We start from the raw sequence: 27,278 nt of genomic DNA on the forward strand, positions 1-27,278 counted from the left end.
TCATCATGTCCGACTTGAGCAAAGAATTGTTACTCTGTTATGTTTTACTTAAAGCTTGGGAGATTTAATGTACCATAGTTTCCACACCTTGTAAAATTTGATTGCTGAGAGGAAAAAAAAAACGTCTCGGTTACGTATGTAACCCTCGTTCCCTGAAGGAGGGAACGGAGACATACGTCAGTAGTGACCGACGAATTGGGATCCCAAATAAAGTGCCACAGTTACGAAACACCTTCCAGTGCCCAGCGCAAGCTCTAGACACCTGTCACACCAATTGGGACGGTGAAGGGGGCGAGCTTATGCCGAGAGAGTGTACTGCTGTTCCGACATACTAAGTAAACTAGACTACACTGGGAAAGCGAACCCGTAGGGGACGCTGCAGAGGCCACTACCTACCCAATGGGGGAGGAGTTTACGTGAAGAATACACATCTGGACTGGCCCGTGGAGCAGTACGCATATGGAGTCCCTGGGGTGGCTCCACCTGGGTAGGGGGAGACTCATCTGACAGGTGACAGCAGAGCTGGCTCTGCTAAGGGAAAGACACGGGCTCACCGTAGGGAGTTAGACCGTGGACAATTATACATATGGGACCGCTCACGTAGAAGAGTCACAACATATGGAACCCAGCCAGCAGACAATGTCAGTGATGGATGTTGGCCTGGCATCAGACACTACGCAATGTCCAAGCCGAAGTGGGAGGCGGAGGAACTCGACAGGGTTCGCCAAGTGGGGAACACGACTGGAGTCAATAGATGCATGTATCCGGCCCAGGGGGCGGGAATGGCATTGCAAGCCGACACTTAGAGCGAGTTCAACGCGTCTACCGGCTGGTGTAAGCGAGTACACAGGAAGATACCGGCTCTACACGTAGGCTATAAAACCTAGCGAACGTGTTGGGTGTCGCCCAGCCCGCAGCTCTACAGACATCTGTCAGCGAGGCGCCCTGAGCCAGCGCCCAGGAAGAGGCCACTCCTCTGGTGGAACGGGCAAGGCACGCCCTGGGATTCATACGCCAGGGCGATGGCATCCACTATCCAGTGGGCCATCCTCTGCTTGGAGACAGCCTTTCCCTTCTGCTGGCCTCCGTAACAGACGAAGAGCTGGTCTGAGGTCCTGAAGCTTTGCGTTCTGTCAATGTACACACGCAGAGCGCAGACGGGACAGAGCGAAGCTAGGGCTCGGTCTGCCTCCTTCGAAGGCAGCGCTTGCAGGTTCACTATCTGATTTCTGAAGGGAGTGGTTGGAACCTTGGGCATGTATCCGGGCCCGAATTCTAGGCACGATTCTACCTCTTACCCCTACCTCTTAAGCGAAGCCAATGCAACCAGGAGGACGGTCTTGAGAGACAGTACTTTTAACTCGACTGATTGCAGAGGTTCGAAGGGATGACCCCGGAGAGATGTAAGAACCAGGGTCAGATCCCAAGAGGGTATGGATGAAGGCCAAGGAGGATTCCCCTCAGGAACCTGATGATCAGATCGTGTTTCCCCAGGGACTTGCCCTCAACTGCATGGTGATGTGCAGCGATAGTGGCAACATATACCTTGATGGTGGAGGGAGACAGCCTTCGCTCCAAGCCCTCTTGCAGGAAGGAAAGCACAGATCTCATTGAGCATGATCGGGGGTCCTCTCGGCGAGAGGAGCACCATTCAACAAATAGGTTCCACTTCAGCACGTAGAGGCTCCTCGTTGAAGGAGATCTAGCGGAAGTGATGGTGTCTACGACCGCTTGCGGGAGATCACTCAGAACCTCCGCATCCCATCCAGGGACCACACGTGGAGGTTCCACAGGTCGGGACGCGGGTGCCATAGGGTACCCCGTCTCTGAGTCAGGAGGTCCTTCCTCAGAAGAATCGGCCAAGGAGGGGCTGTCGTGAGGAGCATCAGGTCCGAAAACCAGGTCCGAGTTGGCCAATACGGAGCCACTAACAAGACCTGCTCCTCGTCCTCCCTGACCTTGCACAGGAGCTGTGCGAGAAGGCTCACTGGGGGAAACGCATATTTGCGCAGACCCCGGGGCCAGCTGTGTGCCAGGGCATCCGTGCTGAGCTGGTAATAGAACCACTGGCAGTGGGCAGTTTCTGGGGAGGAAAACAGGTCTACCTTGGCCTAGTAAGTGTAAGTAGTAAGTGCTAGTAAGTGTAAGTAGTAAGTGCTAGTAAGTGCTGCCAGATCAGCTGGACCACCTGGGGTTGGAGCCACCACTCGCCCACAAGTGGAGGCTGCCGTGAGAGCTCGTCGGCTGCACAGTTGAGCACACCTGGGACATGAATGGCACGAAGTGACCTCAGATGCTTCTGACTCCATAGCAAGAGATGGCGGGCGAGTTGCGACATGCGACGGGAGCGTAGACCACCTTGATGGTTGATGTACGCAACGGCCGCAGTGCTGTCCGAGCGGACCAGTACGTGCTTGTCTGACAGCAGCTCCTTGAAGCGGTCCTGTGCAAGACGTACTGCTAGCAACTCCAGGCAATTGATATGCCAATGCAGTTGAGGCCCCGTCCACAGACCCGACACTGCATGCCCGTTGTACGTGGCCCCTCATCCGGTGGCAGAGGCATCTGTGGAGACCTGTTCCAGGGGCACTCCTGCCCGCAGGAACGAGGGGTCCGACCACCGGATGAGGGTGCGGCGGCAGCTCGGTGTCACAGGAACACGGAGTGTACCGCGCTGCCACGCCCATCTCGGGACCCGGCCGCGGAGCCAGTGTTAAAGCGGCCTCATACGGAGCAATCCGAGCAGCGTGACCGCGGCTGCAGATGCCATATGCCCCAGGAGCCTCTGAAAGAGTTTCAGTGGGGCCGCTGTCCTGCGCTTGAGCGTACTCAGGCAGGTCAACACCGACTGGATGCGCTCCTCGGTGAGGCGCACACAGTCGGGGCAACCGAGTCTAGCTCGAGACCGAGATAAGAGATCCTCTGCCCGGGGGTGAGTTTGCTCTTGTCCCAGTTGACCCGAAGACCCAACCGGCTGAGGTGAGCTAGAACCATGTCCCTGTCTTCGCACAACTGATCTCGCGAGCTGGCCAGGATCAACCAGTCATCGAGATAGTTGAGAATACGAATGCCTTGTTCCTTGAGGGGAATCGAGACATGAAAGTATGCGTCCTTCAGGTCGATCGCTGCAAACCAATCCTGGGGACGGACGCATTCGAAAATGCGCTTCTGCATGAGCATCTTGAACGGCAACTTGTGAAGGTACCGGTTCAAGACGCGCAGATCCAGGATTGGCCGTGGCCCACCGCCCTTTTTTGGTGCAATGAAGTAGGGGCTGTAAAACCCCGACTTCATATCGGCTGGAGGGACCAGCTCGATTGCATCCTTCGCCAGGAGGACAGCAATCTCCGCCCGGAGAACAAGTGCATTGTCCAGTGACACCTGAGTGTAGTGGACACCCCTGAAAACTGGGGGACGCCGGGCAAACTGAATCGCAGAGCCGAGTCTGATGGTACGAATGAGCCAGCGGGACAGGCTAGGGAGCGCTATCCATGCTTCCAGACACAGAGCCAGCGGGACCAAAGGCACCACAGACGCACCGGGGGTGGGGCAGCGAGGCAGAGTATGGGGACCCGAATCGGACGAGATGGGAGCGGCCCGGAGTGTGGTCAGACTCTGCGAGGTAGCAGTGCATATGGGAGATGGCGCACAGGGCGTGGCATGCACCATCACACTGCCACCTGCTGGCGATGTGAGGGGGGGCTGTGCGTGGCAAGGCAGGGCCTCGCACGCTGACAGCCGCAACCAGAGTACTGGGACCCGACTCGGACTGCATGGTTGCGACCCAGAGTGTGGTCAGACTCTGCGAGGTAGCAGTGTGAATGGGAGACGGCACATAGGGTGCAGATAACAGTTCTATTTCGTGGGTACCGCTGGACTCCAGAGAGCCAGCGTCGGAACAGACCAGAGCTCTCCACCCGGCCCTCCTCCGGGGAAAGAACGGTTTACTTCAGCTTCAGGTCGCCATATCCCCAGGACCGCCTCCCGCTACCCAACTGGGTTGGCTGCGGGCAGAGCGGGCTGGGTTTTAGGCCAGCTTGTGAGATGAGCGCATCGAGAAAGTGTACTTTGACGACGACACATCCCAGCAATACTAGCCAGGGGTGTTTCCGGACCACCATGGTGGACATTGTCTGGCGAGGGGCCTGCGCCATGACTTGCATCATGCGTAGCTCAACCCTGACTCAGAACTATCCACATGCAATGAGTGCTTTGGCTTACCACGGACTTGCCGGGGGCCAAGATATATATATATATATATATATATATATATATATATAATATAATATAAAATATATTTCTAGTGATACATATGGAATATTCCTAACATGAAAAGAATAGTTCACCCAAAATGAACATTCCCAAACCATATGACTTCATATTAGGTGTCTTTAAGTACTGCATCAAAAATCTATACACTACTTATTGTGTACATGCATGTTGTTACATTGTACTTACATTTGAAGTACCTGCATGTAATTTAACCTACCCCATCCTTAAAACGCATACATCCTTAGCTCAGTAGCAGAACGTCAGTTATGTATACAGTAAGTACTTTGTAACAATTGCTTAATTTTATAATGTAAGTACATAGTAGTTAAAAAGGCTTAATATTAAATTAGACCATTTTCTTCCACAGGACACCATTCACTTTGAGTGATTGCATGGAAAAAAATGTGCAGTTAAAGTGAATGGTGACCGAAGCTGTGTTCGGCTTAACATCATCCTTGAGGGTGAGAAAATGATAACAATATATTTTTTTATTTTTTTAGCTGAACTATTCCTTTAAAACGAGGAATATTCTATATCTTCCACATTTTTGCTAACTTTTTACATTGGCGAGAGTTCATTGTAGACCTTGCTCACAGCGGACAGACTGAAAGAAAGATGGAGTGATAGGAGAGGTACGCTAATGATGACAGTTTTAGAGAGCGATGATCAAGCACTGGCCTGTGATTGGCTAAATGTCCATGCTAATGAAGACTTCAGGACTAACCACACCGTTTCTCTCTCTCTCTTTCTTTGTTTTTTTTTTTTTTTTTTTTTTTTCTCTCATTGTAGCTTATCCTGTCATCTGTCCTCCTTTATGAATACTCCTCCCCATACACTGTCTCCATCTAATTTTTGCCGTAGGCTGTGTGTCTGTCTCTCCACTCCTTCATGAGACATGTATTTATATAGTGTGTGTTCTTTCCACTTCAAACTGTACTAGTCAAAAAGAAACTGGTGTACCAAGTGCCTAACTGCATTTGTAAGAAGCTGGTGCAGTGTTTGCTTGCAATGTTTCAGTTTCAGTTTCAGTTTGCTTTTATTTACAAGCTACAATCATACACAGAGACAGCATGATATTCATTCTTATCCATATGTTTAAGGAGACACGAAGTTGACTACTAAATCACTAATGAACTGTTTCTCTTCTCTTTCCTGTCTTTTTAGCAGGATCTTCCATCAGCAGTGAGTCGTCTCCTGTCTCATCTCCGGCCACTAACCACAGCTCCCCAGTCAGTACACCCAAGCGGGGCCCCATGGGTCCAGTTATAGTGCCTCCTGGGGGCCATAGCGTACCCAGTACCCCACCTGTGGTCACTATAGCCCCCACCAAAACAGTCAACGGCCTGTGGAGGAGCGAGAGCCGACCTGTACGAGAGGTAGAGTTAAACATTTACTTTGACACAAAAGTTCTGTTTCAAAACCTAGGGAACTGTCTCACTGATACATAGACAGTTTCTTAGCTGACATGCTAACAGAGTTGTTTCTGAGGTTCCGTTCAATCATGTGATATTCCCACAGTTGATTTCAGTGGAACCTTAAATTACCATTTTCCTTAAAGGGTTAGTTCACCCAAAAATGAATTGAAATAGTAAACACAGTGCAGCACTTCCGGGTTCTACGTCAGAACGCTGACTCTGTATTGGCCAACACATGTACATGTGAGCAGCACGACGCATGTGTGTGCTGCTGACACAGGAGCTGGCCAATAATGAGTTGGCATTCTGACGTAGAACCCAGAAGCGCTGCACTGTGTTTATCACATCAACAGTGTAGGAGACTGACAGTAGAAAGTTGTTGAATAAATTTGTTAATTTTCTTTTTGTTTTTGCGCACAAAACATATTCTCGTCGCTTCATAACATTTAGGTTGAATCACTGTAGTCACGTGGACTATTTGAACAATGTCTTTACTACCTTTCTGGGCCTTGAAAGGTGCAATGACGTTGCTGGTTCAGAAACCTCTCGGATTTCATCAAAGATTTCTTATTTTGTGTTCTGAAGATGAATGAAGGTCTTATGGGTTTGGAACGACATGAGGGTGAGCACTTAATGACATAAATTTCATTTTTGTGTGAACTATCCCTTTAAAGGTGCCCTAGAACGTTCTTTCACAAGATGTAATATAAGTGTAAGGTGTCCCCTGAATGTGTCTGTGAAGTTTCAGCTCAAAATACCCCATAGATTTTTTTTATTTATTTTTTTTAACTGCCTATTTTGGGGCATCATTAACTATGCGCTGATTCAGGCCACGGCCCCTTTAAATCTCGCGCTCCCTACCCCCTGAGCTCTTGACTATAATACAGTGTGTAAACAAAGTTCACACAGCTAATATAACTTTCAAATGGATCTTTACAAGATGTTCGTCATGCGAGCTGCATGCATGCTACGGATCATGTGAGTATAGTATTTATTTGGATGTTTACATTTGATTCTATATGAGTTTGATAGTGCTCTGTGGCTAAAGCTAACATTACACACTGTTGGAGAGATTTATAAAGAATGAAGATGTGTTTATGCATTATACAGACTGCAAGTGTTTAAAAATGAAAATAGCGATGGGTCTTGTCTCCGTGAATACAGTAATAAATGATGGTAACTTTAACCACATTTAACAGTACATTAGCAACATGCTAACAAAACATTTAGAAAGACAATTTACAAATATCACTAAAAATATCATGTAATCATGGATCATGTCAGTTATTATTGCTCCATCTGCCATTTTTCGTTATTGTTCTTGCTTGCTTACCTAGTCTGATGATTCTGCTGTGCACAGATCCAGATGTTAATACTGACTGCCCTTGTGTAATGCCTTGAACATGGGCTGGCATATGCAAATATTGGGGGCATGCATATTAATGATCCTGACTGTTACGTAACAGTCTGTGTTATGTTGAGATTCGCCTGTTTTTCGGAGGGCTTTTAAACAAATGAGATTTACACAAGAAGGAGGAAACAATGGTGTTTGAGACCCACTGTATGTAATTTCCATGTACTGAACTCTTATTCAACTATGCCAAAGTAAATTCAATTTTTGATTCTAGGGCACCTTTAAAAACATAAAGACATTAAATTTGTTAAAAGTGATAGAACAAAAAAAGACAAAAAAAAATGAACTTTATATTCATTAGAGAATCCTTAAAATATGTATAATGGTTTCCACAAAAATATTAAGCATTCAGCACAGCTGTTTAAACTGTAATAATAATTAGAAATGTTACTTGAGCACATATTAGAATGATTTCTGAAGAATCATATGTTATGGAAGACCGCTGTAATGGCTACTGAAAATTCAGGGGGGTTTTTTGGTCACTTTATAAAAGCAACATGCCAAGAAAAAAAAAGTGTTTTTATTGTTTTATGGAATTATGCTTACATTCACAATCAAACATGCACAGTGCTGGTTTTCCATATGGCTTGTAAATCACAGTGTGTCAGAATGTGTGTGACATATGTTTGGGTGACATACAGCCAAACAACAGGACCAGTCCCCATCACACACACACGCCCTCTCCCCCCCGGTGTTAAACAATGGCCCCGCAAAGGCACTAAACATCTGTGTTCTCACCCCCTTCAAGCTCCTGCAGTCAAGTGCAGATCTTGCTTGTAAGAGTATGTGCACACTCACTTTGATTATGGATTACGGTCACACTTATGTGCTACCTTTGTCCACTGTTACACTCACCCTGAGAAACTGGGCTCCCTTTTTTACTGAAATGGAGCTGGCGTTCAGCCGGGGAATCTGTGATGCAGAGTGAGAGAGATGCAGCGCTCTGCTTGAACTCTGGTCTCTGATCTGCCTCATTAGCATTCTGTTCCATCTGAGGTTGTTTGAACACTTCTGACATCACTGTTGACAGGAGGGGTTTGACCGCACATTCTGAATGATTCTAGGTCAGTATAGTTCAGGATTAGGGTTAGGGGCAGGGGTACTCAGGTCATAGCTCACACACACACACACAGTGAAAAAAGAGTGCTCTGTCTGCTGCTCAACCATTATTATCACTGAGTGTGTGTGCATGTGGTGTGGTGTGGCGTGGCATGGTGTGGCGGGGAGGGGTGGATGGGGGTGGGGGGTGGCTTGGGGTTTAATCCCGTAAACTGAGGCTCTATGTCCCCCACTTCCTCAACCTCTGACCCTCTGGTTACATAAGCCTTCAGAGAGAGATATAGAGAGATCATAAACTGTCTCCTTGTCCGCTTACTTTAACTTCAGTATGATTTTTCTCAATTGGTGTCACGCATAGTTGTATGAGTTTTACTAAGATGTGTCATGTAAGTGTGGGGTCCTCCCTCTGCTCAGATGGCGTCTTTTCCTGCCTGACTGACTGCCAGACAAAAGCCACAGAGACATAGAGACAGAGGGGCCAGGCATTTGGTGGCCCCGGGCTCCATCACAGCACACGCCTCCTTAATTTTTAATGTGCCTAAGCCGCACCGCACACCTGTTGGCCTGTACACACACACACACACACACACACACACATACATTTATAGCTCTATAAAAGAGGACATGTCATAGACTTCTGTTGATTTCACAAGCTAATTATAATGGCTGCAGTGTAACCTGAGCCAAAGCCCAAAAGAAGATGTTGACATGTTGTTTAAATCTTTTTTTTTTTTTTTTTATCGCCAGGTTTTGTCAACTTTTGTCACAATTTCGTCACCAAACTCTGGCTAGTAAACCCACATGTACACACAGAGTTTGTAATCCAGTCAATGACCAGAAGAGGGCGTAACAGTTACTATTTACTCTTATTGTTTTGATTTTTTTATTTTATTTAATTTTTTTTAGTTTTTCAGGAATTTTTTAACTAGTTAGTATGACCATAAAAATGTGATATTCAAATGTGAGAGATCAATTTAAAAATCACCTATTGAGCACATCAGCATTAAAGGGGTCATGAGCTGCATTTTTTTTTTTTTTTTTTTTTTTTTTGATAATTTTCAGTCAGGTCCACTTATAATGTTATTAAGATTTTTACACCAAAAAGCATCCTAATTTACAAGTAATAACCTATTATCTATCCTGTTTTTGACTCTTTTTCAAATACTTTCGAACGGTTTTGATGGGCATGACGCATTCAAGACTTGGAAGTAAACGCCCACTGCTATGATTGGGTAATAGTTTTGCATACGAAAATCATTTTCAATGTCCCTGCCATTATACTTGTGATAATAGTTTTGCAAACTTCCGATGTTGAAAAATATCCAATTACATAGTTGAAACATTTATGCATAGTACATATGCTTTATAAGTCATGGTTGTGGCAAATAAAGTTTACTTTGGAGTTAAGATACAGAATTATGAATGAATGTGCCATTGTTTGTCACACTGTCAATCATAGTTCATCCTTTTTGATAAACTAAAAAATGTATAGATTGTCATTTTCAGTATCAGGTTTTAAATAAAATGAAAGGTGTTGTATGTCTTACTGATGACAAAACAGAAGATGTCGGTCACTGAAGCTTTTATTCATGATTATAGCAAGTGCCTTAGATCACAACAAAAACAGCGTTCTCTACATGCTTTCTTCTGTAATCCAACACATCAACCCCATAAATGCCAAAGCAAAGAAAAGAACAGCAAATCAAATGTCAAATATTACCCTGAATACATTGTTTTATGATATATTACTGTTTCGATGGAAAACAGTATTTTACTGTGTAAATTTTTGTTTTTACAGTTATTTTTTAGAATCTGATTACTGTCAGTGCTGGTCTGAGTCTGTCAGTGCAGTGTGCATTGGCCTTAATGTGTCCTTGATATTTTTATTATGTAAAAACTGGTTAATAATAAATATGCAATACAGTCATGCAATACAGTGAATATACTCCACTGTCTGTCATGCCTAACAGCATCCTTTAAAGGTGCACTTGATTCAAAAATTGAATTTACCTTGGCATAGTTAAATAACAAGAGTTCAGTACATGGAAAAGACATACAGTATCAAACACCATTGTTTCCTCCTTCTTATATAAATCTCACTGGTTTAAATGACCTCCGAAGAACAGGCGAATCTCAACATAACACCGACTGTTGCGTAACAGTCGGGGTGTACGTCCCAATATTTGCATAATGATGTTCCCAACATTATAAAAGGCATTAGACAAGGGCAGCCAGTTAACGTCTGGAGCTGCACACAGCAAAATCATCAGACTAGGTAAGCAAGAACAATAGCAAAAAATGGCAGATAAGAAGAGCAATAATAACTGACATGATCCATGATAGCATGATATTTTTAGTGATATTTGTAAATTGTCTTTCTAAAAGTTTCGTTAGCATGTTGCTAATGTACTGTTAAATGAGGTTAAAGTTAACTTACCATCATTTCTTGCTGTATTCACGGAGACAAGAGCCGTCGCTATTTTCATTTTTTTAAACACTTGCAGTCTGTATAATGCATAAACACAACTTCATTCTTTATAAATCTCTCCAACAGTGTAGCAATAGCCGTTAGCCACGGAGGACAGCCTCAAATTCACTCAGAATAAAACTTTAACATCCAAATAAATACTTTACTCACATAATTCGAAGCATGCATGCAGCATGCATGACGAATATCTTGTAAAGATCCATTTGAGGGTTATTTTAGCTGTGTGAACTTTGTAAATGCACTGTAATATACTCGACAGCTGGTGTGGCAGAGAGCATGCGATTTAAGGGGGCGGCGCCGAGTGTAAATCAGTGCATTGTTAATGATGCCCCAAAATAGGCAGTTAAAAAAATTAATTAAAAAAAATCTACGTGGTATTTTGAGCTGAAACTTAACAGACACATTCAGGAGACACCTTAGACTTATATTACATCTTGTGAAAGAACGTTCTTGGGCACCTTTAATCGTGACTATACTACTAAAAATATAGCACAACCTCTCATAGTTTATTTTTTAAAATGAACACCTTGCAGATTCCCAACATAGCAGAAAGATCACATGGAAGATGTTCACAGCATTCGACAGCCCCAAAGATCTCTGTTTGATTATATATTTGTGTTAAATGAGAGGCGCAGAAATGTCCTCCAGACTCTGTTAATGGCGCTTTATGGATTTCAATAACCTCTGTACGCTGCAGTTAAATGTCATTAGCCATGGCACGCATAAAGAAAAAGTGATGTGGTTAATCGCGAGGTCTTTGCCTTCTGCAGCAGCCTGTTCTTTGCTCAATAAATGGATCAGGGTGGGGAAAGTTAGTGGTCCATCTCAGGATTTCCTATTTAATCTGTTATTTTGACTTCATTTGTCTCATTTGTACCACTTTTCTGGCCGACCACACATCGGACACCTTCCTCTCCTCCCGTAAGAGATCATGGTAATGTTAAGAGAGGAAGACGTGGTTTAAAGGGGTGCATGTGTGTGCACGGTTGGAGGTTGCTTTGTTGCTAAGTAAAGCGTGTTATACAACAAGTGGCGAGGGAGAGAGTAAGTCACAACATTAGAAGTGATTCATATTGATGTCGCATCCTGAAGTTAATGGTGCTCTAAATGGGCTTTGCCGTAGTGTTTACAGCAGTGTGGTTCCAGGTGTGAAAATTCCATTCATTTTCTCATCAGAGGAACGTATAATATAACCATATAGACTTTAAAAAACAGACATACCTTAAGCTCTGTTGTTAATCAATTATATGCTTCTTACTTTTTTAAAATGTATTTCATAGTCAAATTAATGGTGAAAAACTACTGTACTGTACCCATAATTCTAAAGAGAGATCAACCAATCAGAAAAGTTAAACATGAAGCACTGGAAATAATGAGTCTCCCTACACTCTCAACAGTTTATATATTGCAGTGTTTTGCAATAAATGTAAAGTAGATTGTTTATAATTATAATCAATGACAGTAAGTCACTACTTTTTGTGTTTTACTGTTCATATTCTGTATTGTCATTTACAATGATTCTTTCGTCTTGTACCTTTACCTTTTTTAGCAATATTGTAATTTATCCTAAAGCTGGTTGGTTTGGATCAAGTCCTCTCTTTTTTTTTTTTTTTTTTTTTTTTAAGAGTGAAGGGAATGAATGGGAAAATACTTCCGGAACCCACACTATGTTGTTCCTTATTAGGAAGTTATTTTGCTCTGCTGTCTCTCTTCTTGTCTCTTATTTCCCATCTCACTGTCACACCAGAATGAGTTTCTGTCGCTGTCTTTGGGTGTACTCAGACTAGGTGATCTGAACCGTGCCCGAGCACGTTTGACCCCCAAAGCCTGGTTCGTTTGACTACTGTGATTGTTCCGTATTGTGCCCAGACATGGTTCGCTGAACCTTGCCCTGGCCCGCTTGAAGAGGTTGGCAGTATGCCGAGCGCAGTACGCATGTAGTGTGATCGCTAACCATAATGGAGCATGAAACAGCTACTACAATTGTAATATTGTGTTTGCTACTGCCATCATTATGACATAAAACATCTTCTGTTAGTATTTGGATAGTACACTTTTTTCAATTTTTCAAATAAATAATTAAATAAAAAAATTAAAAATAAATTAATAATGATATTTAGGTTTATAACAGGTCTGGTTCTCACCTTATTGATGAACAGGAATTGTAGCTGCAAATTCCTCCATCAAAATCAGCTGCCCCTGTAATAATCTTCTGATACGTGCAGCACAATCGAGTGAAAATTGTTGCGTGGCATAAATGATAAATCTATTAGGCAGTCTATTAGTGCAAGCGCTTTTCTTCCTGTTTTCTTCAAAACAAGAAGATGTATCGTAAATGTTGTAAAATGTAAGCATGCTCCGGCCCGGAACGTTAAGTGCAATATGAGTGCAGGCCAGCGGGTGAGTGGGGATGGGGGGCAATCACTCCAGGCCTCGGTACAAGTATGCCCTTACATAAACTCTGTGTTCAGTGTATCTTCTGCCTTATTTCACATACTTCTTTGTCCAGGGTTCCCCCAGGTACTTAAAATGTGTTAAATTCAGACTGATAAAAAAAAAAAAATGTTTAGTACATGTCTTAATTGTCATTTTAAGAGGTCTTCAATTAGGGGTTGAAAAAAACAGGAAGTGTGATATAGCAATTGTGATTATTAAACTTTAAAAAATTTGCGCGTTCAGGTTGCATGTTCATGTGCATGTTTGTTTGTTTGTTTGTTTGTTTTTTTTTGATATTATTTATATTTTGGTTACACAATAAACTGTTTTATCTCTTGGCTGCCCTGACACAGGAAGGAAATACAAAAAAATATATATATTTTTTTTTATTTAGATTTTACTTTAACACTTTACAATAAGGTTCATTCGTTAACATTAGTTAAATACATTAGTTAATGTGAAGTATAAATGAAATGCACTTCTACAGCATTTATTAATCTTTGTTCAACATTTACTATTACATTATTAAAATCAAGAGTTGTATTTGTTAACATTATTTATTGCACTGTGAAGTAACAAACAAACAATGAACAGCTGTATTTTTATTAACTAATGTTAAAGATTAAAAATACAGTAACAACTGTATTGCTCATGATTAGTTCATGTTAGATAATACATTAACTATTGTTAACAAATGAAACTTATTGTAAAGTGTTACCAATTTTACTAGTATCAGCACAATAATCTTTTTTTATTGCCTTTCTTCATTATTATCCTATCAGCAAAATGTATTATCGATTGACCTCTAATTCATACGTATTGATATGTTAATACACTTGTTGTGTACCCTGTATTGCAGTGAACAATAGACAATAGAGATGGGCTCTGTCCTGCTAGTGTCCCACAGTCCCCTCAAAGCACAGAGCTGGATTTATGATGAAACATTTATCTTTGAATAAAATCAAACTTGGCTTTCTTCTAAATTTCGTGTTCGGCTGATAAAAAAAAAAGTTTGGAGCTGGAGCATGTGGAATATATTAAGGTACTATCTGCATTCTGAGCGGTTTTGAGATATTGAGCTTCAAAGTTTTTGCATTCCATTTGACTTTTTATTTAGAAAACAAAAAGGTTTTATCTACAAAGTCACAAAATGTACACAACATAAAACACAATGTAAATAAGTTATCACAGAATAAGAATATGTAAATAATTAAATTTTGACAAAAATGTCAGATAGAACTTTATAATTCCAAGGGGACGAGGTGTTGAAAGTTTTAGGCACATCTGAGAAGTACTGTAGATTCTGGGGTTTGCTTGGGGTTGGGTAGCATGTGTGTGTCGGTGTGTTGGATGTTCATTTGGAGGCAGGCGTCTTCTTTCAGGACTCGATTCTGTTCTCAATGTGTTAAAGAACTTGAAAGAACTTCTCTCTTGTCTTTTTAGGCCGAGCCAGGTCCTCGTGGACTCAGCCGGGACAGGTTAAGTTCAGAGGCTTCTTCTACCCAAGAGAAGGGGGGTCCCACTGTCCCAGCCCACCTAATTGGAAACCCTTATGCATTTGGCTTGACGCCTGCATCTGTGATGCAAGACTCACGCTTTCAGCCCCTTAAGTGAGTATTACTGACCTCCTTCCTTTCCAAGAGTGCTACTATACTATTATTTAAATTCTCGTCTTCCCTAAAATACAGTGATTAAAAAAGCAAGATGAAATACACTCAAGTTATTTATTCATTATGGTAAATATAATTATAGTTTCATATTTTGAGTGATAATAATAATAATAATAATAATAATAATAATAAGACATTTGTTGAAACATGTTAGAAAGATTTTGTATATACAGTACAGTGGTCTAAAAATGTGTCTGTTCATTTAAGTCACACTTCAAAATATATGAATTGTATTGCATTACATGATAAAACATCAAATCAAGAAAAATAGCACAAACACACACACACACACACACAAAGATTTAAAATGCTTTGAAATAAATCACACACTTTTTTGTGGCTTGATATGCACACTAAGCCATATCACAATTTGGATTTTAGTTCAAAACACAACGTTAGAGATCTTTTACTTTATGATAAATGTAAAAATATTTTCAATTCATTATTAAACTGTGGTGGGACAGATTAAATGCGGGCCACCACAGTCTAAGTAAATAATGGTAAACTCTGGTTAATTATTAATAAAAATACAACTGTTCATTGTTAGTTCATATTAGCTCAGGTCCATTAAATAATATGAAAAGGTAGAACTTTTCTTTTTAATAATGTATTTAGTAAATGTTGAAATTATATAAACTAATATTAATATGCTTTGGAAATATTTCTCATTGTTAGTTCACAAACTATTGTAGTTAACTACTGTTCACAAATGAAACCTTATTGTAAAGTGATACCTTTCCACTTTGTTACAGTCGTTTTAATGCTGAAATTTGCAAGATGTGTGGAGAGGTCTTAAAGCCTCCCATCTAGTGTTGTCATAGTAACAAAATTTACAGTTTCAATACCCGTAAAATTTCCGTTTCTCAGTACCAATTTTGGTACCATAGCAAAAACTACTGTCAATATTGTATTTTAATAGTTCTTTTTATTTAACTATTTAAAAATAAAAATATTAAAAAAATTAAATTAGTTAATTATTAATGCTATTAATAATTATAACTTAATAATACTTAAAAAAATGCTTTTGATTCACATGTGCTGAACCACAAAAACATTAGCCTTCAAATATTGTTCAATTAAGTAAGAATTGCATTAAAAAGATCAAACGAAAAGTTATAAACTGAAAAACATTACAGGTAAGAGAACAAGTGGCAGTTCTATTGCACTTTCATTGCAAGACTTATTGCACAGATCTTATCACAATGTCAGACATAGAAATTTCAGGTTCAGACCCGCATTTTAATAAATTTTAAAACTTTGCAGTGTGTAATTGTGTAGCAGAATAGAAACCTTTGAAAACAACTGCCTATAAGTGGGTACCGGATTGACCCAGTACTATTGGTACTGCAGGCTGCTATTGTTACATTTTTAATTTTAAGTATCATCTTGGTCCTGAAGTACCATTACTTTTGACAACGCTACTCCCATCCTACTTCAGGCACAACTCATGTCAGCACATCCTTGTCCTTTTTTATTTTTATTGGCTCTATTGCTTTAAATTATCTTCCTCTGTTTCACTGACAGCCTGCCCCGTCAGATGCCCCATGCTGTGCCCCCGACCAGTGTTCCCGAGGAATATCTGAGAGGGTTTCGTCCTTACACCACAGCTGAGGAGCTACGCATGCCCTCGTTACCACTGGGGCTTGATCCTGCCACTGCTGCAGCTGCTGCTGCCTACTACCATCCTGGATATCTGCCCCATCCCTCCTTCTCACACTACAGGTACACAAACATGCAACAGCTAACACATTTAAACCCCTAGAGACAATAACTGAGACATGAGAATGAAACAAAACAGGAAGTGATGATTCTGTCATCATTTACTACTCACTATCAGATAGGGCTGGGCGGTATGTAAATATATCCATGTAGCAGATAAAAACGTGACTTGCGTGATGTTAAAAGAGTTAAGCGCAGTAAGCTGTGAAAAACAAACTCAATGTGGTGCTTGTGCTGACTGCTGACACCTCAGAAGCACACACACAGAAAGATGCCTCTCTCAGACAGCATGCAATCCCAAATTCAGTTTTCTTTCGTGGCTTATTGCGCTTAAATGCTCAAATACACCGACAATTATGTCAAATTTCTATTGAGTAGAGCAGGGATGGGCAACTTTGGCCCTGGAGGGCCACTGCCCTGCAGAGTTTTGACCCAACCCTAATCAAATACACCTGCTCAAGCTAATCAGTGTCTGCTGGAGTTTTTATCTGGATTGGAGCTAAACTCTGCAGGACAGTGGCCCTCCAGGACTGATGTTGCCCATCCCTGGTGTATTCACATAAACACAGTTGGTTATGTGTTAAATTAACTTAACAGTTGGGCAAAACTCGGATGTGTATATTCGGTCCGTGTGTTCACTCTTAAAGTGACACTACAGCTATCTGTGTCATTTAATGTTAATGAAACAACAAAAGAAGATGTTTAGCAGAGTGTTCACACTGCTCTTTTTGCATACATGAATATGAATATGATTCTTACTGTTCCACTCCAAAACAACATGGGGAAACTAGTGGAAATTCTTGGAATTACAAAATTAAAGCATATTTTGCAAACGCACCAGGTGTTATGAGTAGGCAATTGAGTAGACTAACACTCTGTCTAGAGCGGACATGAGCATCTCATTTATAATAAACCCACACAACATATCTGCACTAAGCAAATTTATAGACATGACACACCACAACTGTTTGAGGCTGTCTACACTGGACAAATCAAAGTAAACATTATAAACTGGTACAGTTGTCTTTCTGAACAGGTGCATGATGATGCTGTTATTCTATTAAAGCATCCATTGTATTGCGTTGCATCACAATGCCCTGTTTAATTAAACATGTTCATGCCCTGTTTAATCTTTGAAGGTCTAAATGGAGCGAATTTTGGCTTGCACTTCTGTAACCGAAGCTGAATGTTTTTTCCCATGTAATGCATCAGTCATCGTCCCACACTAGGTAAACACCCTTTGGCTCCGCCTGCTAGAGTAGCCACGCCTCAAACTTTTTTTGGAATATCATCCCATGAATGGCATACTAATAGCAGTCAATGGACAATAATCTGGGTTAAAAGACTGTATTATAACATAAAAAAATCTTACATCAACTTTTTTTGAGCATTTAAAGCTGCAGTAGGTAACTTTTGTAAAAATGTATTTTTTACATATTTATTAAACCTGTCATTATGTCCTGACAGTAGAATATGAGACAGATAATCTGTGAAAAAAATCAAGCTCCTCTGGCTCCTCCCAGTGGTCCTATTGCCATTTGCAGAAATACACCGCTCCCGGTAAGAACCAACCAATCAGAGTCAGGAGGAGTGTCTTAGCAGTGTCAATCAAGCTCGTGTGCGCGCTGATCACACTTCTATCATGCACAGCCACAGTGCACAGCGTGTACAGGCATTCAAATTCAAGATTACCGGTGTGCAGCAGCTTTGCTTATGGCGGACAAACAATCCAGTTTCGTACGTATAATACCCCATAAAGTGCGTATCATATGCACGCGAAAAACTCATTTTGGCGTATATATTCTACGAGATTACAAACTCGTACTATTGATACGCATTTTCGTGTGATCGGGCTAGTCATGATATGCAGTTTTAAGATTTTTTTCAGACGAGAATGTGCTGGTTTAAAGCTCAAATTTGTGGTTAATTGATAAAGATAGCGCCTTTCTGAAAATTTGATCTGACGTTGTCGGAATTTTGAGATCCAGGCGATCACCGGACTCTCAGCGCTCATGTACCCAGCGGAGAGCAGCCTTACCTCGGCTAATCCTTCTGACGTTTGCCGCTGGCTCCGTTTTGGCTGAGGGCAACGTGACGTTTCATAAATTAATATATATGGCTATTTAACTTTTGTATCATACTAAAGCGCTGATTTTGTACGCTTGACTGAATTGTTTGCTTTATTTCTTATTGTATATTTTTATACCTTTTTATAATGGCTATTATTGAACATTAAAACTGACAAATAGTATTACATTTAATATGTTTGAAATGTAAACGAAAAGAGGAAGGGTTGTTTAATATTTCGTTTTGTTATAAATATAAGCAGACATTGCAGATAATTAATCACTCGTTGCCTGAGGCTATTAATATGTTTTTGTTTGTTTCTTTAAATAAAATTAAAAGAGGCAGAGTGGTTTAATAACAAATTTTGTTTTATTCTTGGCTAAAATATACATACAGAGATAACCGGAGAAGCCAGTTATTTGCGTACTGTAACATTAGTTACCGTTGTTTTGAGGACCAAGTTTGTAGTCAAAGTATGGAAAGGCCATAGTCAAATGTATATCATATTGTTGATGTTTTGTTCATATCAGTGAATGTGCTATAACTGTTTAAATCCGCCGTCATCGGTCCTGCTTGCTTACTAGCCTGCGTGTTCACGGCAGGCTCCGTTGTGATGGGGGAGGAGCTGTGGAGGGAGGGCTGTAGCGCAGCAGAGAGCAAGGGGGAGTGACCTGTGAGTTGTGCTTGTTCAAATTTTCAGGCTAAGTCAACTTTTCTAAAAACTCCCTACTGCAGCTTTAAAACGGCAGATGAGATAACTTCAGCATAAAAACAAAACGTTATCGTCAGATGGTGAGTTTGTCATGGTTTTGAAAGAGCCACACTGTTTTTTAGAGAGGTCAATCTATGAATGCCTTATTTATAGCTGACTAAGCATCTGTTTATTCTAACATTTTGTGTAAAGTATATCTTTGTCTTTCATAGAATGGATGATCCATTCTGTCTGTCAGCGCTGAGGTCGCCATTCTATCCATTGCCTACAGGGGGAGCTCTTCCTCCTCTACACCCATCTGCAGTACACATGCACCTACCTGGGGTGCGTTACCCTGGAGACCTAAGCCACCCCTCACTGTCTAGCCTTCAGTCAGAGAGGTATGAAACAACACCTAGATTATACATCAACATTAATACCAGAATATATCAATGTATTTTCAATTGATACATCACTATACTATATTATATTGTACCACAGTCATTTTTTTGTAATGGTAATGGCCATACCGTTCAAAAATATTAGTTCAGATATTATTTTGTATACAATATATATATATATTTATTGAGCTCATCTATATGTGTGTGGTGTTTCCACAGACTTCAGATGGAGGACGAGCTGCGACAGAGAGAGAGAGAGCGAGGGAAAGAGCGAGAACGTGAGGCCGAGCGAGAAAAAGAGCGCGAGCGAGAGAGGGAGAGAGAGAAAGAGCTGGAGCGTGAGAGAGAGAGAGAGCGAGAGAGGGAAAAGGAGAGAGAGCGTGAGAGAGAGATGGAGCGACAGAAGGAGAGGGCGGCACGAGAGAAGGCTGTTGAGAGCCACTATCTGGCTGAGCTTCATGGGCTGAGAGGCCCCTCAGACGACAGGGCCAAACCTGCAGACAGAATCACTACGAACAGACCCGGTATGAACATTTATTTACATGTGCTGAACCACAAAATGGGTATGAATGCTTAGGTGAATGCTTGATAATCCCAAATATTTAAGAAGTGGCTTGTTGTTTTTGTTAGATTCACTCCACTGGTAACAGATAAGTAACAGATCTTTTGTTCCATATTGTGACATACACCAGAGTGAAATGGATTATCGAAAGAAAGAAAAAATGTAATGCACTGACATAGTTCTATCCATCGGTTGCTGTTTGGATTGAGGCAGATCTGAATGCAATTGTATTAAAGGGCCAGATTTAAGCGGACTAAATTATTGTCTAAATTACCAATCCATGCCAGACTAAATTAAGTCTGGCATGGAACCTATGCATGGATGAAATAATAAGATGAATAAGATGCATTTAGATAATGGATAAGGGTGCATTATATAATTATGCCTATAATTTCCCCTCAGATAAAACCAAAGAGCCCATCCTTACAACCCCTAAACCCATCCAGCCTGGACTCCACCACTCTCTAAACTCCACCCACCACCCTGTGCCCAGCCTTGTCTCTGCCCATGGCATGTATCTGGGCCCTGGGGGGGCGGGACCTGCCGGTCTGACAGCAGCGACCATGCTGCAGCGCACTAATGAGGAAGAGCGCTGGTTGGCCCGGCAACGAAAACTACGTCAAGAGAAAGAGGACAGGCAGTACCAGGTGTCAGAATTCCGTCAGCAGGTCCTAGAGCAGCACCTGGACCTGGGCAGACAGGGGGAAATCGCAGATCTGCATATAGAGGGACACAGGTAGGGGCGTTTTCACATCGGCAGTTGAGGAGTCTGCAACAGTGCTTTCCAACCCTGTTCCTAGAGGCACACTACACTACACATTTTCAAACTCTTTCTAATCAAACACACCTGATTCACAACTCATCAGTTCGTTAACAGAGACTCCAAGACTTGAAATATATGGGTCAGATAAGGGATACATCAAAAATGTGCACTGTTGGTGTGCCTCGAGGAACAGGGTTGGGAAACACTGATTTATACAAGGCCACACTTATTCATTTATTTTTACATTACATACATTACATATTAATCTAGTTTGTTTGGTTGGGGTGTTAGAGTTGTGGTTCAAAATTGGTATAAATCCAGTTGCCTTCAATGAGCAGCTCAGATTTCTGCGTCTTCACATTCAGATTTTGCCACTGTGTGTTATAAACGTTTTTGTTGCAAAACCTTGGGACAGTTTTGGTTTTGTAGCATTGCAGAGGTCAGAGCTAACAGAGACTGGAAAATGTGTCTCTGTGTGTGTGTGTGTGTGTGTGTGTGTGTGTGTGTGTGTGTGTGTGTATGTTTTTTTGTGTGTGACAGTGATAATTACAGAGTATTTCCTCTTTTAGACCTGTACCAAACCATCATGAGCCCAACAGCAGAGATCGTGACCGAGACAGAGATGCCCATCCTCTCCTGGGAGCTCCGCCCCCTCTTATCTCCCCAAAGCACCAGCACAAAGATCAGGCACCCCCACCTCCAACCACGCTCTGGAACCCTGCATCGCTCATCGAGACCTCCTCTGACTCTAGACGCACCTTGCACAACCCCCCGAGTCTGGGTCACTACGATATCAGTCGGCTTCCCCTACCCCCCTCCAAACATGAGCGCCATTACAACTCTGAAAAGCTGGAAGATGGATCTCGGAAAAGGGACAGTCTGGATAAATATCCCCCTATCCGGCCCACTGGGTTCTCTGAGCCGAACACCTTCTTAGCAGAGCTGGAAAAATCCACCCAGAGCTTCCTGAACCAGCAGAGGGCACCGCTGAGTCTTTCAGGGCCGTATGGAGAGCTGAGTACAGGCCTGAAGTCCAGCGGGTCTTTTAAGAGCCTCCAGGGGCATTCACGCCTTGCACCGGATGCCATGTTAGTGTATGATGAGTTCCTGCAACAGCACAGACGAGCTGTCAGCAAACTAGACCTGGAGGAGAGAAGACGCAGAGAAGCCAAAGAGAAAGGTAAGTGGTTAACTGTCAATCATTAAATGCTGAAATTGCTGAAAAATTATTATTACTGCAAATTATTGGTTGGAGTTGACTAATATTGTTTCTATAGAGTATCTATAGAGCAAGATAGCCAACTGCAGATATTATGCTGATGAGTAATACATTTTAGTGTAAGCAAATGAGATGAAATTGTAGCTTAATACTACAACATTTTTGAATAGCGAACACTTCTATTAATTGCATGATGAGCCAATGAAAATAATCTTAAAATGGGTATATATTTGTCGATTAAGCCCAATGTACACATAAAAATGTGAATGTTCGAAATATGCATGAAGTAATGGCGTCTTGAATAGAGCAGACACTGGACAAGGATGAAACTTTCTAGTGTGCATGTTATCAAATGAGGTATACATTGGAAGGCTACATGTTTGGTGCTAAGCATACGTGTCAAAACTGAAGAATTCTTTGGCCTTTATTACCATTTTTATCCAATGGGACTAACTGTTATCATTTGATAGTCATTTCTAAGTGTTCATTGATATCTTGTGTAGGTTACTACTATGAGCTGGATGACTCTTATGATGAGAGTGATGAGGAAGAGGTGCGAGCTCATCTCAGGAGGGTTGCTGAACAGCCGCCACTCAAACTAGACGATTCCACTGAGGTAAATCACCACAACATCATGCGTGACTACCAGAGTACTGCTTGCAAGTATTTTTCTTTGTGTAGATTTTCACATTTCACACGACCTTAAAAGCAGTATTTCTTGATCAGTGTACCTCTCTTTCAACAGAAGGTGGAGTTTCTGCAGATGTTTGACCTGACCACTCTGGCCCGTCGGGAGGAGATGATGGAGATAAAGAGGAGGAAGAGGAGGCGCATGCTGAGAGAGAGGAGTCCCTCCCCACCAGCTGTTCAGAGCAAGCGGCCAACTTCTGTCCCCCTGATAACCCGCTTTACCCCAGAGGACATGAACAACAGCCCTGAGCTGGAGGACAAGAAACGCTTCCTCACCATCTTCAGCCTCAACCACGTCACACAGCAGCAGAGAAGAGGTACTCATGCAGTTTATCATGTTCATACTGATGCTGTATGTTTGGTTTTTTATAATACATTTCTCTGGACATTTTCACAATAGAGCTTACTTCAGAGTTGAATAAAAAAAATTTGAAGCAAGGTGATAGAAGTGTTGATGTGGACCACGTGTGACGCAGCGTTACTTTAGCCTCAGAGCTTCTGGCAGTAAACAAACACCAAGATGCTTTCACAAGCTGTACCTCTAATGTCTGTCTGTCTCTTTCTCTTTTCCTTCCTGTGTTTCAGATAACGAGAGAGTTGAGGAATTGTTGCAGGCCATAAAACAGAAGAGTGTGACTCTAGACAGCATCAGACACAATCCTCACCCACTGTGCAGGAGCCCTGCAGCCCCATACTTAGGTCAGTTTGCACTCCTCTCTGTTCACATATGCGTTTGTGTGCACGTGTCAGCACACACTGTGGTGTGTCATCAGTGTGTGAAAGCAGTTGACAGCGGCAGATGTTCTTCACTGTCTGTTTTTTCAGCTCATTACCATGAAACATACCGAGTATTTCATTGTGTGGATGAATCTCAGGAGATGTGCTGTATGGGAACATGCATACTTTCAAATCCATCTCTGTGCACAGGATCTATGGTATACTGTCAGGGATTGACCAAAAACACATTATGATAACATGTTAATTGCCTGAAATAGATTTCAGTATAGTTTCCAAGTCCAATAAAAATATGCAAATGTGATTATGATTATGTGATTATGGTGGCATTTTGAGTGGTACAGTTGGTTAGATTCTGACTTGTGATGCAGCCTAGAATTAAAGGGTTAGTTTCTAAGCCTGTTTTCTCCCAAGGTTTTTTTTTCTCCATTTTAACACCTATTTGCCACTTGTTTGCTACCTGATGGAGTTTGGGTTCCTTGCCGCTGTCGCCTTTGGCTTGCTTAGTTGGGGACACTTGACATTTGATATTCAATAGTATTCTTGACATTTATTCAACAGTGCTTCTGATCTGCCTGCATTGACACTATTATTTAAGAGCTGCTGTGCAGCCAAATTATGTACCAGTTATCACTGTAAAGCTGCTTTGACACAATCTGCATTGTAAAAAGCGCTATATAAATAAAGGTGACTTGACTTGACTTGACCCAAAAATGAAAATGATCCCATAATTTACTCACCCTCAAGCCATCCTAAGTGTATATGACTTTCTTCTTTCAGCCAAACACAATCAGAGTTATATTAAAACATATCCTGGCTCTTCCCAGCTTTATAATGGGGGTGAATGGCAACCCAAATAGTAGCCCGAAAAAGCGCATTCATCCATCTTAAAAGTAATCCATATGGCTCCAGGGGGTTAATAAAGGCCTTCTGACGCGGAGGGATGTGTTTTTGTAAGAAAGATATCCATATTTATAACTTTATCAACTAGAATCACTAGCTTCCATACACAAGTTCCAGCAGAAGAGTGATCTTTGGACATATTGACCCAACACATTGATGTACATCCTACGTCATATGCGTCAGCACGCGGACAGATGTTACTGGAAGCTAGTGATTACAGCTTATAAAGTTATAATTATTGATATTTTTCTTAAATTAATCGCTTCACTTCAGAGGCCTTTATTAACCCCCTGGAGTTATATGGATAACTTTTATGATGGATGGCTGCGCTTTGTTTGGGATTCAAAATCTCAGTTACTATTCACTCCTATTATAAAGCTGGGAACAGCCAGGATATTTTTTTTTTTTTTTAAATATAACTTTGATTGTGTTTGGCTGAAAGAAGAAAGTCATATATGCCTAGGATGGCGAGTAAATTATGAAATAATTTTTGGTTGAACTAATTTAAACCACACCATGTTGCTTTATTTGTCCAGAGGAAAACTGGTTCCCTGACTGAGCCTGATTTCTCCCAAGGTTTTTTTCTCTCCATTCTATCACCTGATGGAGTTTGGGTTCTTTGGGTTCTTTGCCACTATTGCCTCTGACTTGCTTAGTTGGGAACATTTAATTTTCAAAAATATTATTGATCTGACTCCACTGACAATATTTGATGAGAACTGAACTGAGCTGGGCGATGACAACAGTTTTCTGCAGAGCTGCTTTATAGCCGAATTGAATTTTAATTTAATAGTTAATGATCTTTGAAACTGAATCAACACTGAACTGATACTCTTTGTGTTCAAAAACATAATACATAATACAAATATAATATATATATGTATATTTTTTTTTTTTTTACTTTTTTTTTTTTTATTATTATTGGAAACAAAGAACAAGGGGTCATCATAGGCATTACAAAGTCAAGACAGTACAATTACCATGCACTCTTTGGTGTGCAATATCTCACCTATACGCAATGGTCTGTGCACACAATCCATTTATGCCAATACTTAATACATTTTCTCCAAGTTAAGTCTAACAGAAAATGTAATTGTGAGGAGGCCACAAATGCAGTAAATGCTGAAGTTGAAAATGTACTAATACTAATATACTAAATATACTATAATATGATATTTCTTTAGTCAAAATTTGATGTTTTGCTATGTTCATGACCAGCATGCAAACTTTTTCTTTTTTTTTTTTTTTTTTTTGCAGACCCATCATCTCAGTCTCCAGTCCAATCCGAAGAGCTGCTGAATGAACGGCTCCCCAGTCCTTCCACATCTGTGTCCGTGCCCCAGCCCCCAGCGGACTCGGATCAGCACCGATCCCTCTCGGATCCCTTGAGACCGAAAGACTCTCCCTTCCCTGCTGCATTACCTGATAAAGGTCTAGCCAATGACAGCATCCCTAGCAAGAGCTCTAGTCTGCTGAACAGTGTTCGACAGCCCCCGTTCACTAAAGAGAGTTCTGTTAGTGTCAATGGAAAGACCAAACCCTGGGAGAGCTTTATTGCAGAGGAGTTTGCCCAGCAGTTCCATGAATCAGTACTGCAGTCCACCCAAAAAGCCCTTCAGAAGAGTAAAGGTAGTTATCAATTCAAATTCTCTTTTAGATTTTGCTATTTCATTACTTACTCAACACTCATTCTTCGCACCAACAGTGTTTTGGTATCTGTTCACACCAAGAGCAATGCAACAAATGACATGAACTGTATATAGTTACATTTTAGTGATGAAGTGTTTTTATTCATATACTTTATGTGAATAAAAACACTTCATCAATAAAATGTAACAGATGTCCTGTCACGGGATTGGAACAAAATCTGAAGCTGCATATATATATATATATATATATATATATATGAACCTGGACCACAAAACCAGTCATAAGGGTCAATTGTTTTGTAATTTGAGATTTATACATAATTTGGACTTGGACTTGGCAATTAATATTAACACTATAAATTACTATTAAATCTCTTGTTTAAGGTGTACCATAAAGCCTACATGATAAAATGTTGGTAATAAGTATGTAACTGTCCGTAATTTATTTATTTGCCATACGACTGTAATTTTCTTTAAATCTGCCAGTTACAGAGACTTCCGGGTAAACTGATCTACAGCAGCTTTTGCACCTTTGCTATGTTGTAATGTATTGTCATCACGGTCCCATGTTCTCATTAGTTTGTTAGCCTATGGGGGATTTCATGGGCAGGATAAGCTATGAGCAGATCGCTCCCCCAAGAGGAAAAATGAGCTGCTGCTTCCAAATCTTGATCGCCGAAAATCACATATTCACAGTATTTCATTTTCTCCATAGGGAAATTTATTTTTTATGAAAACTTAGGCTATAAGAGAGTCCCAAGTAGACCTATATCAGAGCGAGGGATATATTAATCGATGGTCTGTGCGTTTGATAAAGTCATCAGTTTGAACTTTGGGTTGCCATTCATTTCAACTTATTTTTTTAAAAGAATACTGATATTTTTTATTTTTTATAATTGCATTTTACTTTTTATTTATAATAGGCTACTAATACCAAATGATTATATTATACGTATTGTTGTGTCTCCAGGAACAGGATTGAGAAATAACTGTTAGTAATGTGGCTCAATTCCCAGAGAACATTTTGCATATATGTAAACAGGTTTAGGAGAAGAGCTTGAGAGAACACTGATCTTGAGCATTTCAAGATCAGTGTAAACAGGTCTATCTTCTGAACAACTAATA

At 41.2% G+C, this 27,278-nt stretch overlaps 1 protein-coding gene across 2 annotated transcripts in view; it reads left to right on the plus strand.

The window, feature by feature from the left end:
- gse1b (Gse1 coiled-coil protein b) overlaps positions 1–27,278 on the plus strand; it is a 264,123-nt gene that overhangs the window by 232,629 nt on the left and 4,216 nt on the right. The window contains exons 4-14 of one of the 2 annotated variants that reach the window (XM_067389833.1): positions 5,437–5,648; positions 14,528–14,694; positions 16,279–16,476; positions 19,465–19,632; positions 19,852–20,156; positions 20,597–20,930; positions 21,527–22,137; positions 22,680–22,792; positions 22,922–23,183; positions 23,452–23,565; positions 25,762–26,133. In XM_067389833.1, coding sequence (XP_067245934.1) covers positions 5,437–5,648; positions 14,528–14,694; positions 16,279–16,476; positions 19,465–19,632; positions 19,852–20,156; positions 20,597–20,930; positions 21,527–22,137; positions 22,680–22,792; positions 22,922–23,183; positions 23,452–23,565; positions 25,762–26,133 — 2,856 coding nt within the window. The remainder of the gene's footprint in view (positions 1–5,436; positions 5,649–14,527; positions 14,695–16,278; positions 16,477–19,464; positions 19,633–19,851; positions 20,157–20,596; positions 20,931–21,526; positions 22,138–22,679; positions 22,793–22,921; positions 23,184–23,451; positions 23,566–25,761; positions 26,134–27,278) is intronic. The other variant, XM_067389834.1, reaches the window with a different exon arrangement.

Source organism: Chanodichthys erythropterus, chromosome 7, assembly GCF_024489055.1.
Source record: "Chanodichthys erythropterus isolate Z2021 chromosome 7, ASM2448905v1, whole genome shotgun sequence".
In the NCBI taxonomy this organism is placed as follows: domain Eukaryota; kingdom Metazoa; phylum Chordata; class Actinopteri; order Cypriniformes; family Xenocyprididae; genus Chanodichthys; species Chanodichthys erythropterus.